The 16,850-nt window shown below is 44.0% G+C and overlaps 3 protein-coding genes across 3 annotated transcripts; 2 read left to right on the top strand and 1 right to left on the bottom strand.

The window, feature by feature from the left end:
* Window positions 1-2,550: 2,550 nt before the first annotated feature.
* On the bottom strand, window positions 2,551-3,804 carry LOC310866440 (protein transport protein Sec61 subunit alpha-like 1; the record flags this gene model as incomplete). Its single annotated transcript, XM_083776056.1, has 1 exon — window positions 2,551-3,804. The coding sequence occupies one exon, from the start codon at window positions 3,802-3,804 to the stop codon at window positions 2,551-2,553; it is 1,254 nt and encodes a 417-aa protein (XP_083632182.1).
* A 3,635-nt stretch (window positions 3,805-7,439) lies between these two features.
* LOC310867296 (tubulin alpha chain-like) lies at window positions 7,440-9,739 on the top strand. The gene is made up of 4 exons (XM_083777227.1): window positions 7,440-7,502; window positions 7,812-8,040; window positions 8,412-8,560; window positions 8,678-9,739. Exons 1-4 carry the CDS (start codon window positions 7,500-7,502, stop codon window positions 9,650-9,652), a joined length of 1,356 nt encoding a protein of 451 aa, XP_083633353.1. The 5' UTR covers window positions 7,440-7,499; the 3' UTR covers window positions 9,653-9,739.
* Window positions 9,740-11,174: 1,435 nt separating this feature from the next.
* On the top strand, window positions 11,175-16,485 carry LOC310867295 (tubulin alpha chain). Its single transcript, XM_083777226.1, has 4 exons — window positions 11,175-11,334; window positions 13,879-14,101; window positions 14,450-14,598; window positions 15,429-16,485. Exons 1-4 carry the CDS (start codon window positions 11,332-11,334, stop codon window positions 16,404-16,406), a joined length of 1,353 nt encoding a protein of 450 aa, XP_083633352.1. The 5' UTR covers window positions 11,175-11,331; the 3' UTR covers window positions 16,407-16,485.
* Window positions 16,486-16,850: the final 365 nt, after the last annotated feature.

Below are 16,850 nucleotides of genomic sequence, written 5' to 3'. Positions count from 1 at the left end.
GTGTGTCTGTCTGTCTGTCTGTCTGTCTGTCTGTCTGTCTGTGTGTCTGTCTGCCTGCCTGCCTGCCTGCCTGCCTGCCTGCCTGCCTGCCTGCCTGCCTGCCTGCCTGCCTGTGTGTCTCTCTCTCTTTCTCTCTCTTTTGGGGGGCTGGGTAGTGGGTACCCCAAAATTACACCAAAATACCCCCAATATTTTGCTGTAAAACTGAAAACTGCATTAGTGCACTATTAGTGGCTATACTCTTTCTTTATTGTTCATCTGTCTCACTGTGATTTTATAGAGCACATTGTGAAATATTTTGCTGTAAAACTGCATTAGTGCACCCCACAATTACCCAATGTTTTTCCCGGCCGAGCGGTTTTATTTATTATTGTTTATTTTTTGAGGGGTGATTAATGCATGGGCTTTCCGAAATTACGTCATGTGGTAGCCAAGTCTATGGACTTTTAATGTTTTCTTAGAGCCTAATTACTCAATGTCTTTGCCAACCAAGTCTATTGGACTTTCATGTTTGTTTAGGGTAGTTATGATGGAATTGCTTTGCCAGCCAAGTCTATGGACATTGGACAGTAAACGACAACATAGGGACATCAGAACATCATCTTGCTGATACAAATACGTATATGTAATACATAATATATTTCATTTTTCACAGACATGAGAACATCAACATGCCCACAAAAATTGCCCACAAAAAAAAACATTTTTAGGGGCCCCTCCTATTCCCCGCTTTGTATATACATGTGTATGTGTGTACCCCGTGATGATTTGATTGGCTGAGCATGGAATGTGAGTGTAAAAATCACACCTGTGTGAAGTGAGGGGCGCTCTTGTCGTCATACATCATCCAATAAAAAATGAATATACTTCTTCATGAATTAATTTGTCAACTTATGTTATTATCTTTTCACCATGATAATGTAAGATGACAAATGAATTTATGTGATTAGATAGCCGATTTGCTCGTCTACATATGACGTAAATATTGCTTTCATTGTCAATGGCATTTAATGTGTGTGTTGCCACGCAAATTTACGTTATATTTCAGGCACATATGACGTAATTTCTCCTTTCGTTGTCAATGGCAAATGTGAGACGTGACGGGACGAAAAGCTGTATATCGGAGGGGCTATAGTGCCCCTCAAAGATGAGGATCGAAAAATGAGGACGTCAAAAGTGATTGGCCGGAATGATGATGATGATGTATGATGATAAGAGCGCCCCTCACATCACACGAGTGTGATTTATTTTACAGTATATAATTTACCGTGCCCTGGTGCTGTCCGGAGGATGAACCCTTTGTTTGCTTTAAAAGCAGAAAATGTATTTCACTGTTAATTTACTAATCCTAGTAAATCCTAAACTAGTCCATACCCATTGCCGGGTCTGATTCCATAAGCCTGTAGCTAGAATGACAATGCACTTATATTTGGGAGAAGCGAATCAGCTTCTTCACTCCCTATGTGCAATTCAGATCAGATCAGATCAGATGGAAAATGGATGAGGACTGGCAATGTTTCGTTCATGTAATATTAAGATTTACAATATCTCGTGAACGAGCGGGTGTTGCTAAAGGTGAATACATGTCTTTTGTTGTACGTTCAGAGTATTCTTTGTCTACACTGGACGATGAAAGGAAAAGTTCAGCACAGTCCACTGTTTTAAACACTATACAGAACATGAGCACCATATAAAAAACTGTTCAATGATGTCCAGCGATGAGCCAAACAGGACCTGGCTATAATAATCTTTCTAGTTCATCCATTTATGAAGGAGAAACTGTATATATATATATTGTATATTCTCTGCACATCATATCAGGCACGTTTGGGTAAGTCAGGACACATAATAGTAAAAAAGAAAGAAAATAAAACGTGCTAAAATCTGCACAAGCATAACAAGTGTACAGCAGGTTAGTGTGATTTTGGATACTGTACGTCTGTCACACTGGACTGGGCCTCCGCCAAAAATAACAATGAATGAGTGCGCAACTCACTATTACGCCAGTAGACCTGATCCAAGCAGGCAGGAGGGGGGCAAAATTGTGCAGTGTGCTGCTGCTGATTTGTAAACAAAACACCCCTACCGCACCTTTTAGACCAGAGCACAGCTATTCCTCAAAATTCCATACATTAACATAATAATATGCCCTTCTACTGCCTACAATCCTAGAGCAAATCCTTGCTGAATGTGCAGTTGTGCACTTTTCTAGTTTTATGGACATCGAATACGTTTGAGGGCAATTTGGGGGCATCCAGGGGACTCCACCGGACAATGCAATTGCTGTATGTATTTGTTGTATATCTTTTTGTGTCATTGTTGTTCATCCTGCTGTGTTGTATAGCACTTTGGTACTCTGTCATTTGAAATGCAGCTCTATAAATAAAAATTGAGTTGAGTTGATGCTGAACCCACATTGTCATGCCTGTAAACGTTGCATCTCTTCTCATAATTAACCCCAAACTCGTACTATTGACAGAACAAATGTGTCAGTTACATAATAATGGGACAATGTATAAATATAGAGAATGGATATAATCTGTATACTTTCTAGAACAGCAGTGCTCTTAGGCTGCCAACTTCGCTCTGCTCTTTTACAAAGATCTCAAAGTACTGGTAGATAGTGGTCACAGCCAAGAGGATTCCTGTACCAGAACCAATGGCACCCAGCAAGTCGGCCATGACAGACAGCGCTCCTACACAAAGTCCACCAAAGGCGGCAGCTGTGGGGATGTACCTGTTGAGCACGGTCACCATACTTTTGTCTCTGTATCCCCTTATAACCATTTGTTGTTCCCTCAGCTGCCTAGCTACATCTTTGGCAGAGGATCCTGTGATCTCAATCCATTTCTTGGAGATGAAGGCACAGGAGCCAAGCATGAAAAGGATATAGATGACAGCATGAATTGGGTCATGCAGAATAGAACCAAAGGAGTGTATTGGAGAAAGGTAGTAGCAGAGACCACCCACTGGGTAGGCATGAGCTGGCCCGTCACTAGCGGCGTCAGACCAGGTTCCCAGGAGGTTGACCAGGAAGTTGCCGCTGTAATTTGTGGAGAGCTTCTGGGAGATGAAGTAGAGATAGGAGACCAGGGTAGACTGCAGTATGATGGGCATGTTAGAGGTGTAGAACAGCCTGATTGGGTAAGTGTTGACCTGACCACGATAGCGGTTTGACTTGATGGGCAGGTCCACCCTCCAGCCCTGGAAGTATATGACAACAGCAAAGACAATGCCCGTGGCGATAAGGTTCCATACATTGGGCAGGTTCTGTCTCCCGAAAGCCTCCGTCAAAGCCTGCAACTTGTCCGTGCGGGTGGCGAGCAAATGGAAGAGAGCACAGATGGCTCCCTCAACCTCAGTACCTCTGCCACTGTTAACAGTGATAGGGCTGAAGGCCTTCCAGGCGATGTTCTCACAGGTGTTTGTTGCAATGAATAGGGAGATACCAGAACCCAGACCATACCCCTTCTGGAGCAACTCATCCAACAGCAATACAATGAGACCGGCCACAAACAACTGGAGGATGATGAGTATGCTAATTCCAAGACCCATCTCCCAGGGATCCCCATACATGCCAGTCATAACATATACAGTGGCCTGTACAATGGTGATGATCATTCCAAACAATTTCTGTGCTTTGTCAAAAAGGGTTTTGTCTTTGGTGGTGCCTCCAACCTCAAAAAACTGCATGAATAGGCCTGATGTCACAATGGGGGAGATACCCAGCTCCATCAGAGTACCTCTGTTGGAAGCCAGAATTACTCTCATCCAGTACAAGGGATCTGCCGAGTCTGGCGGCATAATGCCAAACAGTGGCATCTGGCAGCATACTAGATAGATGAACAATGTGATGGCCGTGAACAGTAGTTTTTCTTTAAACTGAACATTTTTTTGTGGTTTCTGAATCTCTGGCACAAATGCAGAGAACGGCTTGATGAATTGTAAAATTTTATCTCCAATGGGGTCCATTGTATACTGGTTCGGCTTTCTCTCCTTGATGTAAAATATTTTTGGGGGAAAGAAAATGTGTTGGGATCAGAATTTGATGCAGTGGTGAATAAGAATGTAGAGAGATTGCCTGTGTGGTTCAAAGACGTCTTTGTTGGGGACAGCAGTTAAGGAAAACACTTGGAAAGTCTTGTCTATACAGTACACTCTCAGCAATTCTGAGGATGTACTGCTTTTATACAATTAAGCAGTGTTTACCCTGTTGTCATGTGCTAGAATGTTACAGGTCAATCATGGCCAAATATGGAGTACTAGAGATTGGGGCCGCTATGTGATAAGGTCGCACAGCCGATCCGACCAGTACCCATTGTCCCTGTCTGTCTGTGTCCTTTTGTGCCCATATGTGGAGATCTCTGTCTTTGGTTCTGGTATATGTTTGGGCAACATATCATACAGTAGGCTACCTGCAGTACTATAGGAGCACCAGTGTTGTTCCCATGATCTACACACATGCTCATGTCTTGTATTTGATATTGAGAACTCTCACAGCCCTGGGACAGAAACTGCAGCGATGAGCAGTCGTGCAATCAAAGCTGTGGTATCTGTTCCAAGTGGCTTGGCTGTCACAACTATATGTTGACAAGGAACAGGACCGGGCAGGGCCAGGGGCACACATGGATGTAACATCCATGTGTGTCCCTGTTATATGATGATAGGGAAAACAGTCCATGGATGGCAATAAAATAACTCTTTTGCTGAGTCCTGATTCCTTCAACTTCAAAAGTTTTGTCATTTTGTGCCTATGATTGTATCAAGTATAGGGTCCATGTTTGGCAAGTCATTTGGTAACGTGAAATCTTTCACAGACTTTCCTACTAGGCTGAGGGATATATCCCACCCTTTTCAGTTATAGCTGTTATAGCGCCACCAACAGGTGGATTCTTGAAATGCCTCAAATCATCCAATTGCCATCCAAGAAGAAATAGCACCCTTTTCACATTGGCCTATTATAGCACCACCAGGAGGCCACAACCTGACCTGCTCTGGTGGAGAACTGTGCCCTGAGGGGCACTTTATCTAGTTTGGTAGTGGGTCGGTGCGTGACTGTGTGTGACTGTGTGTGTGTGTGTGTGTGTGTGTGTGTGTGTGTGTGTGTGTGTGTGTGTGTGTGTGTGACGTGTGTGTGTGTGTGTGTGTGTGTGTGTGTGTGTGTGTGTGTGTGTGTGTGTGTGTGTGTGTGTGTGTGTGTGTGTGTGTGTGTGTGTGTGCGTTTGGCAGTTAAACATACAGTTCAACTCAACAGTCAAAACGTTGAGTTTGTTTTCAAAATTCCAAATGGCAGAACACTCAAAGTTATTTTGGTGGATTAATTGAAATTCACATTATAGTTGGACAAGACTTAAAGGGACACTTCACCATTTTTGCAAAAACATATATGTTAATGACGTTTAGAAGCTTTAGATCACTTTCCTGGGGGTATTTATGTGTGTAATATGTGGTTTTAGTTATTTTAGATTGTAGCAGTGAGCCTGTTGTCTCTGATGTCATGGACACTGGTCTCACTACCTTCCTGGACTACAATTCCCATAATTCTTTGGTGCACTGCTCCTCCTTGTGGATAGGGGGAGAGCTGTCTTACTGAGACAACATGTAGTCCAGGAAGGAAGTGAGCCCAGTGTCCATGACATCAGAGACAACAGGCTCACTGCTACAATCTAAAATATCTAAAACCACATATTACACACATAAAGATCTCCAGGAAAGTGTTATAAAGCTTCTAAACGTCATTAACATATATTTTTTTGCAAAAAGGGTGAAGTGTCCCTTTAAAGGAGAATTCCATACTAGAAGGCTTTCTTACCTTTATTTGTAGTTGTTACGTCCCCACCAAAGAGGTCCAGGTGTTATTTTGTGCAAAAGCGCATTAGCTATTTCCCGTTTCCCCTACCATATGCCCTCAATTAATTGCATTGAATTGAATGGGGCTATGGGGTGTTTTGCTAATAAGCTTATTTCCATCTCTCAAAAATATATATTTTTTGTATATATCCTCTCTTCATAATGTAAATAGTATCCCAAACGACACACTTTATGTCGATGGAAATAAGCAAATTAGCATAAAAACCCAACCCCCATTGAGGGCTTATGCCTTATGGTATAGGGGAAATAGCCAATAATCCACTTTTGCACAAAATAACACCTGGACCTCTTTGGTGGGGACGTAACAACTATAAATAAAGGTAAGAAAGCCTTATAGTATTGAATTCTCCTTTAATGCTATAACTATTAGAGAATCAGAGAGTCATTTTTATTGACCTTGTATATGCCTAAGGATAACACATCGTTATCATTAAGTGTCTGTAAACTACTGTATACTAAATGAAATGTCACATATGGATTATGTTTCCCAAACTTTGAACTCAGCTACTGTTACAGTAGCATATACTGTATCAGAACCCTTAAGGGTGGAAGACAGCTGGCTTGGAAAGCTGTCAAACTTGTTTTAAAAGAGCCTGAGTTGCATTTTTCTCTACTCAAACTGAATATTGGATGGATATGTAACGATTTATGCTTATGTATAAATATGTACTTTTTTATGATTGACTATTTTCATTTAAGTAATCTGAATGGAGTAGCCTAATAATGTTTTTGGGAAAGACTTTGACCACTTCATTGGTCCCCCAGGGGTCTATACCTATTACTACCCATCATGTGTTCCCTCTACAACAAATCTCCATTGAAAATAACTGATCTACAAGCTCACAACACATCAAGCTTGTAGATCTGCTATTTTTGAGGAATGTGCACTCATTCATGACATGCCCAGAATAAGGTTCATGTGGTTAAAAGGAAGCAAACATTGTGTTTCCTCACCATTTAAGCTATCTTCTCTCCCACACACTGAACAGTCTTTAGAAAACAACACAATGCATATTGAAACTTTTCATGCTTCCTATATGATGCTTCAACCCCTTGGAGAGTATGGTAACTGAATACAGGTACATCACCTTAATAGGTGTCAGCTGAATGAATGTCAGGAATACAATAGGAGCTCAGATTTGCCTACCAGCATAGCTTCATAGAAATGAACATAAAGGTCCACAACGGGAACAGCATAAAGGTAAAAGCATCCCCAAAGGGATTGACTATTATGCACTTGGTTTGAGTTGCTTATTAATGAGTTTAGGATGGATACTAAAGACTATGGTATCGTTTTTGCACTATATTATAAACCGTCTCCAACAAAAAATTGGAGTCCTGGGCCAGGCAATTCTCTTTAAATGCTGCACACTTTGCACACACCCACCACCACACATGCATCCACAGACAATACGTATGGCATAACCTCCTTTCCCATTGTGCGCGAGGATTCTGGAGCGGACGGTGATGTTATCATGGTTTCATCAGTGTATTCTCATATTACAACTCAGATCAGATCACTTTTTAACCTGAGCCATATAAAAGCAGTCACACACAACACTGTCCTACTACATCACAACTTCATACCGATACCTGGACGTCGGAAAGGAGAGATACAAAAGGACAATATGGTAAGATAGCTTTTGATAGACTGATAGGCAGATATTTTCTCTAATAGTTTATAGATATATAATATAAAGGGACATTATACTGGACTGTTTTTTATTTCCACGTATGGAATTAAATGGATTCAGGTAGTTTAGTATTTTTAGTATATTATGCCAGGATTATCTCTTGGATAGATGGAGGATTGGATGATGCATTTCTAAACCAGACTGAGATTTCAGATCGTCAAAAGAAGTGTTAGGAAACCATTCCAGTTGAAATCTGAGTATAGATATTCCCCCTGAAACTAAATCTGAGTTGTTCTTTTGCTTCAGCGTGAGTGTATCTCAATTCACGTTGGTCAAGCTGGGGCTCAGATTGGCAATGCCTGCTGGGAGCTGTACTGTCTAGAGCATGGCATCAAGCCAGACGGCCAGATGCCTGGTGATGGTGAGAAGGCCAACTGCAGAGGGGATGACTCCTTCAGTACCTTCTTCAATGAGACCGGGGCTGGGAAACATGTTCCCAGAGCCATCTTTGTTGATCTGGAACCCACTGTTATTGGTCAGTGCACAGTAAATAGTTGTTTAACTGTTGTTTTAGGGAAACTTGACTTTTTAATTCATGGGCATCTGTGATTTATGTTTTAAGAATACTGATAAGCTTTTTATGAGATAATTGATTAGTTAGCATGTCTGTTTTTTTTTACCCCAATGTAAACTCTCATTTGTGTTAGTAATAATAAGATTGAATTGTCATACGTTATGGTGACACAGTGACATCCGTTATTATCATAAGACCATAGATATTATAGAAACGGATACAAGGTACACATTTAAGCTGATTTTAACCGTTATATTATAGGATTCAAAGAGTGCAATTACTGTGAGATGGTATGTGTTTGCACCATTGGTAATTGATGCTAATTTATACAGATGAGGTGCGTACAGGAATGTACCGCCAGCTGTTCCACCCTGAGCAGTTGATCACAGGAAAGGAAGATGCAGCCAACAACTATGCCCGTGGACACTACACCATCGGCAAGGAGATCATCGATGTGGTGCTGGACAGAACTCGGAAACTGGTGAGCTCTATTTGAGAAAGGCGTGTTGATAAACAAGCTTACAGATACACATACGTATATAGAGTAAATGCAATTGTCATTTTGTATATTCTCATGTTCAAAACATTACATTTACAGACTGACCAGTGCACTGGACTTCAGGGATTCCTCATCTTTCACTCATTTGGTGGAGGCACCGGCTCTGGGTTCACTTCCCTGCTGATGGAGAGGCTCTCTGTCGATTATGGCAAGAAGTCCAAACTTGAGTTTGCCATCTACCCAGCTCCCCAGGTGTCCACGGCTGTAGTAGAGCCATACAACTCCATCCTGACCACCCACACCACCCTGGAGCACTCCGACTGTGCCTTCATGGTGGATAACGAGGCCATCTACGACATCTGCCGCAGGAACCTGGACATTGAGAGGCCAAGCTACTCCAACCTCAACAGGCTCATTGGTCAGATTGTCTCCTCGATCACTGCCTCCCTTCGCTTCGACGGAGCCCTGAATGTTGACCTGACAGAGTTCCAGACCAACTTGGTGCCATACCCTCGTATACACTTCCCCCTTGCTACATACGCCCCAGTAATCTCTGCCGAGAAGGCCTATCATGAGTCATTGTCGGTTTCAGACATCACTAACACCTGCTTTGAGCCAGCCAGTCAGATGGTGAAATGTGATCCTCGTCATGGTAAATACATGGCCTGCTGTCTGCTGTATCGCGGTGACGTGGTGCCCAAAGATGTAAACTCCGCCATTGCAGCGATCAAGACCAAACGCACCATCCAGTTTGTAGACTGGTGCCCCACAGGCTTCAAGGTGGGCATCAACTACCAGCCTCCCACAGTGGTTCCTGGAGGAGACCTGGCCAAGGTCCAGAGGGCTGTGTGCATGCTGAGCAACACCACAGCCATCGCTGAGGCCTGGGCTCGTCTTGACCACAAGTTTGACCTCATGTATGCCAAGAGAGCCTTCGTCCACTGGTATGTTGGAGAGGGCATGGAGGAGGGAGAGTTCTCTGAGGCCAGAGAAGACATGGCTGCCCTGGAGAAGGATTACGAAGAGGTGGGCACTGACAACATGAAAGAGGAGGATGAAGGAGAAGAATACTGAATGATTCGTGGCTTGAATCTGTTTAACCAGCATTTATTTAGAATATTTTTTTTCTGTAGTTGGAATACTCAATTTAATAGCCTACTTATTTATATTTAGAAATTCAGAAGAATAACCAAAGAACATTACCCAGCCAGTTCATAGATTGAATAGTTAATTTTATTGTCATCAACACAACATTATCCAAACACATGTAGAATTGCTTGATTCATCCACTGAAGACCAAAACAGAACTGGGGACATCTTTCAATCTAAAGCGAATCATCAGAATTACTGATAGTGACACTGACAGTATACACATGAGTTATTTATGTGTTATGTGCTGCCATTCAAAATAATTGTTTCCTTTTTTAATTCAATTTGGTTATAAAATCTTAGCTTCCATTGCAATTCAACCCATTAAAACATCTAGGCCAAAATGTTCAGGATTCATAGACCATCTTAAAAGAATACATTGTGGCTCCGAACAGTAGAGACACCCAACACCAAGCCCCTCTGTTGCACGCCCTCCTACCCGGGGCCCATGGTAGAATGTATACAGCCTTATGTGATGAAAGAGCTGTTGTGTGGGTTTCTACATACATACCATTCCATGTGAGAGCGGGACATAGAGAGAATAACTGAGTGACTTTACTTGCACTCGCTGGTACATCTCAGACCGACACACTGGTCTGCAGCAACACTACTACTATTGTTATCTATGACTCATAGTTCTGTGAATCTGAGGGGGGTTGGAGAAAAGCTTCACTCATAGGCTTCATTATAACACGTACTAGTCCAGATATGAGAGGTTTATGAACATGTGATGGGCCTATATATCTATCATTAATGGAATTATGCTACATCATGGTGTTGCATATCATATTCTTTGTTGCCATTTGGTTTGTGTTGCTTTGAGTAGGGGAATGTAATAGCTTGTCAATGTATTTTCCTAAACATGATGTAATACACCTAGGCCTACTATAATAAAGACATTAACACAAATTTGTTTGGCAGAAAATACCCCTTCTGTAACAGGTCAAGTGTTGTGAGTGCGTGTGTGTGTGTGTGTGTGTGTGTGTGTGTGTGTGTGTGTGTGTGTGAGTGTGTGTGCTTGCGTGCGCGAGAGAGGCCTGCGCCTAGTGCGTTACTAAATACACAGATACTAGTGGGAGGAAAATAAAAGAGAAATAGATAAAGTTGTCATGTTGCAATGCACACATGACTAAAATTGATATATTTGCGCCACCCCGTTGAAAACAATGTATTTCAAACTCCAGCTTGTCACACTCCAGAGGCTGCATGAACAGCGAGGTCGAGCGCTGTTTTCTGACCCCTCAATGGCGCAACTCTGTTTTCTGCTCTGGTTGTACTTCGTCTTACGAAGGCATCGCGCGCCGAAAGTAGCCGATCTACAAGCTCAAAACGCGTTGCTTCCGCGACTCGTGGCGAGCTTGTAGATCGGCTATTTCGGGCATCCGACAGTGTCACAGTGGTGACGCGGACCTTTTATTTTTTACCCACTGTCGCCTCGCGCTACAGCTGCCCAGTGCCTGTTATGATTTGCTGGCAACCCCGTGCGTGTGTGCGCGCGCGTACACCCGGTCGTATAAAAGTGTGAGCTCTCCCTCTTCGCCGCATTGTCTACCTTCTCCTTGAATCCTCAACTTCAACCGAAGGGCGAACACAAAAATAACAACATGGTGAGTAAGAGTCAGACAGTGGCTGCAGCATAATGACGTAGCCTGTAGCCTCGGAAGTCTGGACATCCCATTCTTTCTTTCTTCATCTCTTTCTTAAGTGTCTTTCTTTCTTATCTTTTTTTAATCGAAATGTATCCTTTCGGGATCATCTTAAACTAACTTCTTCTTGAGTCACTTTCAACCGGGCGTGACTGGCGTCTGCAATTGGGCATGTGCCCCATGTCATGCGAGATCATTACATTTTCTAAAATCAGCTGATCTACAAGCTCACAGGGCTTGTTGCGAACTTGCGATCAATGCGATGCCTTCGCAATGGACTTTAACAGATTGACTGCGTTTTTTCTCGCTTTCCCTTATCATTCCAAGTGACCTTTGACTATTATTTATCAGTTTAGTATGTGTGCTGCCTGGGTCTGTTCTATCTATTGGGAAAATGTGGAAATTGGGTGCTGTCATAGGAGGCTAAAATACATTCTGTAGGTCAGAGTCAGACAGCAGAGTGAGCAGACAGACAGTTGCCGAAGAAGCAGAATGTCAATGTGTTGTCAGATCATCATATCTTCAGACTTGTTTAATAATATATGATGACAGGTTGTTGTCAAAAGCAGACATAATTTGATGAACAGTATAGCCTATAGCATTAAAGTTGTGCGTTGTTAATATCAAATGTACCTTGTGATGGAACGAGTGGTAATCGTGGCAGTGGGGGATGGATAGAAAGAACAAAAGAAGAAAAGTCAAGGAGTGGTCTTGGGCTGGCCTGCATTGAGTAATTCAGCAGCCATTTTGCAGCTGTTGAGGGGTTTAGTTTGACAGAGGGGGAGGGGGAGAGGCAGTCGGAGAGGGGAGGGGGGGACCACTCTGACCATGCACCGCCCTATGCAGCTGGACCATAGAATTATGAGCTGGACTCTATGAGCTGACTGTATGGTCAGAGCCTGGGAGGAGACACAGGCGAAGAGGGAGGGGCACACTAGGATGGATAATGCAGCCAGGGGGCATACTGTATTGGTTGAGGCTGCAGGCTGGGCCTCCTACGTCCCCATTCTGTGACATGCACAGTAAAATCCTCAGTGTAAGGGCCTATTTGGTTACATTAGTTCACTCTAGGGTTTCACATGGATAAAATTAACACTGGGGTTTACACAGGGTTTTACTACTGTGCTGCCTTTTAGTTCCACCTCGTTGATGCTGAAGGAATTGGCAGGATGGATTTCCTACAACTGCTTTTCCTCCCAGAGTCCCAGCCATCAGGCCCGCCCTCATGCGCTGTGTGGTGGACTGCTTAAAGGGACACTTCACCCTTTTTGCAAACAAATACATGTTAATGATGTTTGGAAGATTTAGAACACTTTCCTGGGGGTCTTCATGTGTGTAATATGTCCATCCATCCATCTTCAACCGCTTATCCGTAGTCGGGTCGCGGGGGCAACAGCTCCACCAGAGAGCTCCAGACTTCCCTCTCCAGAGCAACATTAGTGACTTCCTCCTGGGGGATTCCGAGACGTTCCAAGGCCAGAGAGTCGATGTATTTCCTCCAACTGCGCCTTGGTCTGCCCCGGGGTCTCCATGCGTCGAGGACCTCCCTAGGGAGGCGCCCGAGAGGCATCCTAACCAGATGCCCGAACCACCTCAGCTGGCTCCTTTCCAGGCGAAGGAGCAGCGGTTCTACTCCGAGTCTCTCTCGTGTGACTGAACTTCTCACCCTATCTCTAAGGGAGATGCCAGCCACTCGTCGAAGAAAACTCATTTCGGCCGCTTGTATTCGTGACCTTATTCTTGTTTTAGATATTTTAGATTTGAGCAGTGAGCCCAGTGTCTCTGATGTCATGGACACTGGGCTCACTTACTTCCTAGACTACAATTCCCATAATGCTTTGGTGCACTGCTCCTCCTTGTGGATAGGGGGAGAGCTGTCTTACTGAGACAACATGTAGTCCATGGGAAGTAAGTGGGCCCAATGTCCATGACATCAGAAACACTGGGCTCACTGCTCAAATCTAAAATATGTAAAACCACATATTACACACATAAAGACCCCCATGAAAATGTTCTAAATCTTCTAAATATCATTAACATATGTTTTTGTTTTTGCAAAAAGGGTGAGCTGCTTTCCACTTTGTGAGGCCTGAGTGCCTTTGTATGTGCTTGCCACTGTAATCTTAAAATCTTGCTTTGTCATACATATTGGCAGCAGTGAGTCAGCTTCTCTTCAGTGGCTAAGCTGTTTCCTTTAGTGCAGTTATCGCAACAACAATGGTGGTTGGACATTATGTCTAATCAATATACAGTATATCCTGAAGTAAATCCATCTGTTTTTGCACTTAGTCGATCAATCTTTTAGATGGGGAACTTTATGAGGCACACACTCATGATGATGCTCAGACGTTTCTGTGTGTGTGTGTGTGTGTGTGTGTGTGTGTGTGTGTGTGTGTGTGTGTGTGTGTGCTACAACTACAATTACAGTGGCATACAATCATTTTCTTAAACTGCAGTTGCCTACATGTTTTTGATGAATCTACCCCTGCCCCCCTTCCTCCGCAGCGTGAGTGTATTTCTATGCATGTCGGCCAGGCCGGAGCCCAAATGGGCAATGCCTGCTGGGAGCTGTACTGTCTGGAGCATGGCATCCAGCCAGACGGCCAGATGCCCAGTGATAAGACTATTGGTGGAGGAGACGACTCCTTCAACACGTTCTTCAGTGAGACAGGAGCAGGGAAGCACGTCCCCAGGTGCATCTTTGTTGACCTGGAACCCACTGTCATCGGTCAGTAACCCTTAATGAAATGAACCATTTACCAGAATGTAACCATTAGATAGTCAATTTAGGTGAAATATATATTTTTAAAAATGTATAATATAATTATTTTTTATGGAGGGACAGACAGTAGGCTGACAGGAAATGGGGGGGGGGGGGGGGGGACACGTGCAGTAAAGGCCATCGGGATCGGGAGTAGAACCCGCGGCACCAGACTGGGTTGCCAGCCAAGGTGCCTGGACCTCTGAGCCATGGCCCCAGGCCAAAATGTATAATATAATATTACGCCAGCAAACGACTTTCTATAGAACTAAAAACAGTACTAATGATGTAAACTGTTCTCTTAAAACTTGACAGATGAAGTGCGTTCAGGAACATATCGCCAGCTGTTCCACCCTGAGCAGTTGATCACAGGAAAAGAAGATGCGGCCAACAACTACGCCCGCGGACACTACACCATCGGCAAGGAGATCATCGACCTGGTCCTTGACAGAACTCGCAAACTGGTGAGAGCCCAGGGCAGGCTTCCCAACTGATTATTGGATCTTTGGATTGGATTTAAATTAGTACCCTAGTCCACCAAACCCGAGATTCTCGGGTTTGAATTGTTTAATCAATTTTTTTATCCGATCGTAATGCTATCTGATGTTGCTACCCGCATCAACACAGTGGGACACTGTGTGGCCGTGGCCATTTTGAACATGCGCGCGCATCCACTTCCAGTCTAAGCCCACCATTCACAGCTCTGTATCTCAGAAATGACATTGAGGGGGCCGTTTCTGGTGAATACAAGGGTTTTCAACGTGCTGACACTCGCGATCGCCTTTTTCCACCACTGACCGACACAACAACCTCCGGGCATGAGACCACACATAGCAGTTTGTCATTATAACATGCGATTACGGATATTTGGCTCTTCAAAGTGTTATGCGCGTTAAAACCTTGGCAGTACGCTATCGAGGGATTAATTAATGCTGGCACGAATTGAGTTTTAAATCCCTGAATCCCTTGTGTAATTATATAGCTACTGTAGATGATGGAAAAAAGGGGGGTAAAACAAGGGTATATGTGCACTGTGCAGTCACAGTTACCAATACAACATCGTTGGTGTGGCATGTTTTGAGAGAGGCGCTTACATGTGCCTTTCAGAAAACAGCCGCAACCTAAGGGACATGTCGTGGAAGACCGCACGTAAGAACCACACGTATACTCGCTGCACACATTCTCTTAGGGAAACCCGGCCATGGTCTTCCTTAGCAAACTGATTAGCTTGTGTACAGTAGTAGCTACCTTCAGCTTTAACTGACTAAAAACTATTGTATTTTTCATTTTTCAGGCAGATCAGTGCACCGGCCTACAGGGGTTTCTCATCTTCCACAGCTTTGGCGGTGGCACTGGCTCCGGTTTCACTTCTCTGCTGATGGAGAGGCTCTCTGTTGATTATGGCAAAAAATCCAAACTTGAATTTGCCGTGTACCCAGCTCCCCAGGTGTCCACGGCTGTAGTTGAGCCCTACAACTCTATCCTGACCACCCACACCACCCTGGAGCACTCTGACTGTGCCTTCATGGTCGATAACGAGGCTATCTATGACATCTGCCGAAGGAACCTGGACATTGAGAGACCAAGCTACACCAACCTCAACAGGCTCATTGGTCAGATTGTCTCCTCGATCACTGCCTCCCTTCGCTTTGACGGAGCCCTGAATGTCGACCTGACAGAGTTCCAGACCAACTTGGTGCCATACCCTCGTATCCACTTCCCCCTTGCTACTTACGCCCCAGTCATCTCTGCCGAGAAGGCCTATCATGAGCAGCTGTCAGTTGCAGACATCACCAATGCCTGCTTTGAGCCAGCTAATCAGATGGTAAAGTGTGATCCTCGTCATGGTAAATACATGGCCTGCTGTCTCCTATATCGTGGAGATGTGGTGCCCAAAGACGTTAACTCCGCCATTGCAGCGATTAAGACCAAACGCACCATCCAGTTTGTAGACTGGTGCCCCACAGGCTTCAAGGTGGGCATCAACTACCAGCCTCCCACCGCGGTTCCCGGAGGAGACTTGGCCAAGGTCCAGAGGGCTGTGTGCATGCTGAGCAACACCACAGCCATCGCTGAGGCCTGGGCTCGTCTTGACCACAAGTTTGACCTCATGTATGCCAAGAGAGCCTTTGTCCACTGGTATGTTGGAGAGGGCATGGAGGAGGGAGAGTTCTCTGAGGCCCGAGAAGACATGGCTGCCCTGGAGAAGGATTATGAAGAGGTGGGCACAGACAGTGTGGGAGATGATGATGAAGAAGGAGAAGAATATTAAAATGTGACGTCACATTCCAAAGTTATTATGAGGGTAATGCATGCGACAGTAACATGGCAGTATTAATAAAGATATTCTCACGGCAAGTTAATGACTTTATTATTATCTTTGTGTGTGTGTGTGTGTGTGTGTGTGTGTGTGTGTGTGTGTGTGTGTGTAAAGCAAGGTTAACATAACTTAAAATACTACAATGAGTGGTTGAAACTTGAAAATATAAATCCAATTGCATCTCATGCATTTAAACCTTTACTGAATGATTGCATTTCGTTTCTAAAATAGAAATATAATTGTATTGGGTCCACATTAATAGTTTCCATGTCTCTGGTAGCCTGGCAGCTATAATGACAGCAGAGCAGTGTGATGGCCTATTCCATCTAGTTCTGGGTAGTTAGTCCTTAGTTTCTTTCCACAACCACTAGATGGGAGCAAAGACCATTGAACAGT

This window comes from Protomyctophum parallelum (genome assembly GCF_964188405.1).
Source record: "Protomyctophum parallelum genome assembly, chromosome: 11".
Taxonomy (NCBI): Eukaryota; Metazoa; Chordata; class Actinopteri; order Myctophiformes; family Myctophidae; genus Protomyctophum; species Protomyctophum parallelum.
This window is presented reverse-complemented; position numbering and strand designations above follow the sequence as displayed.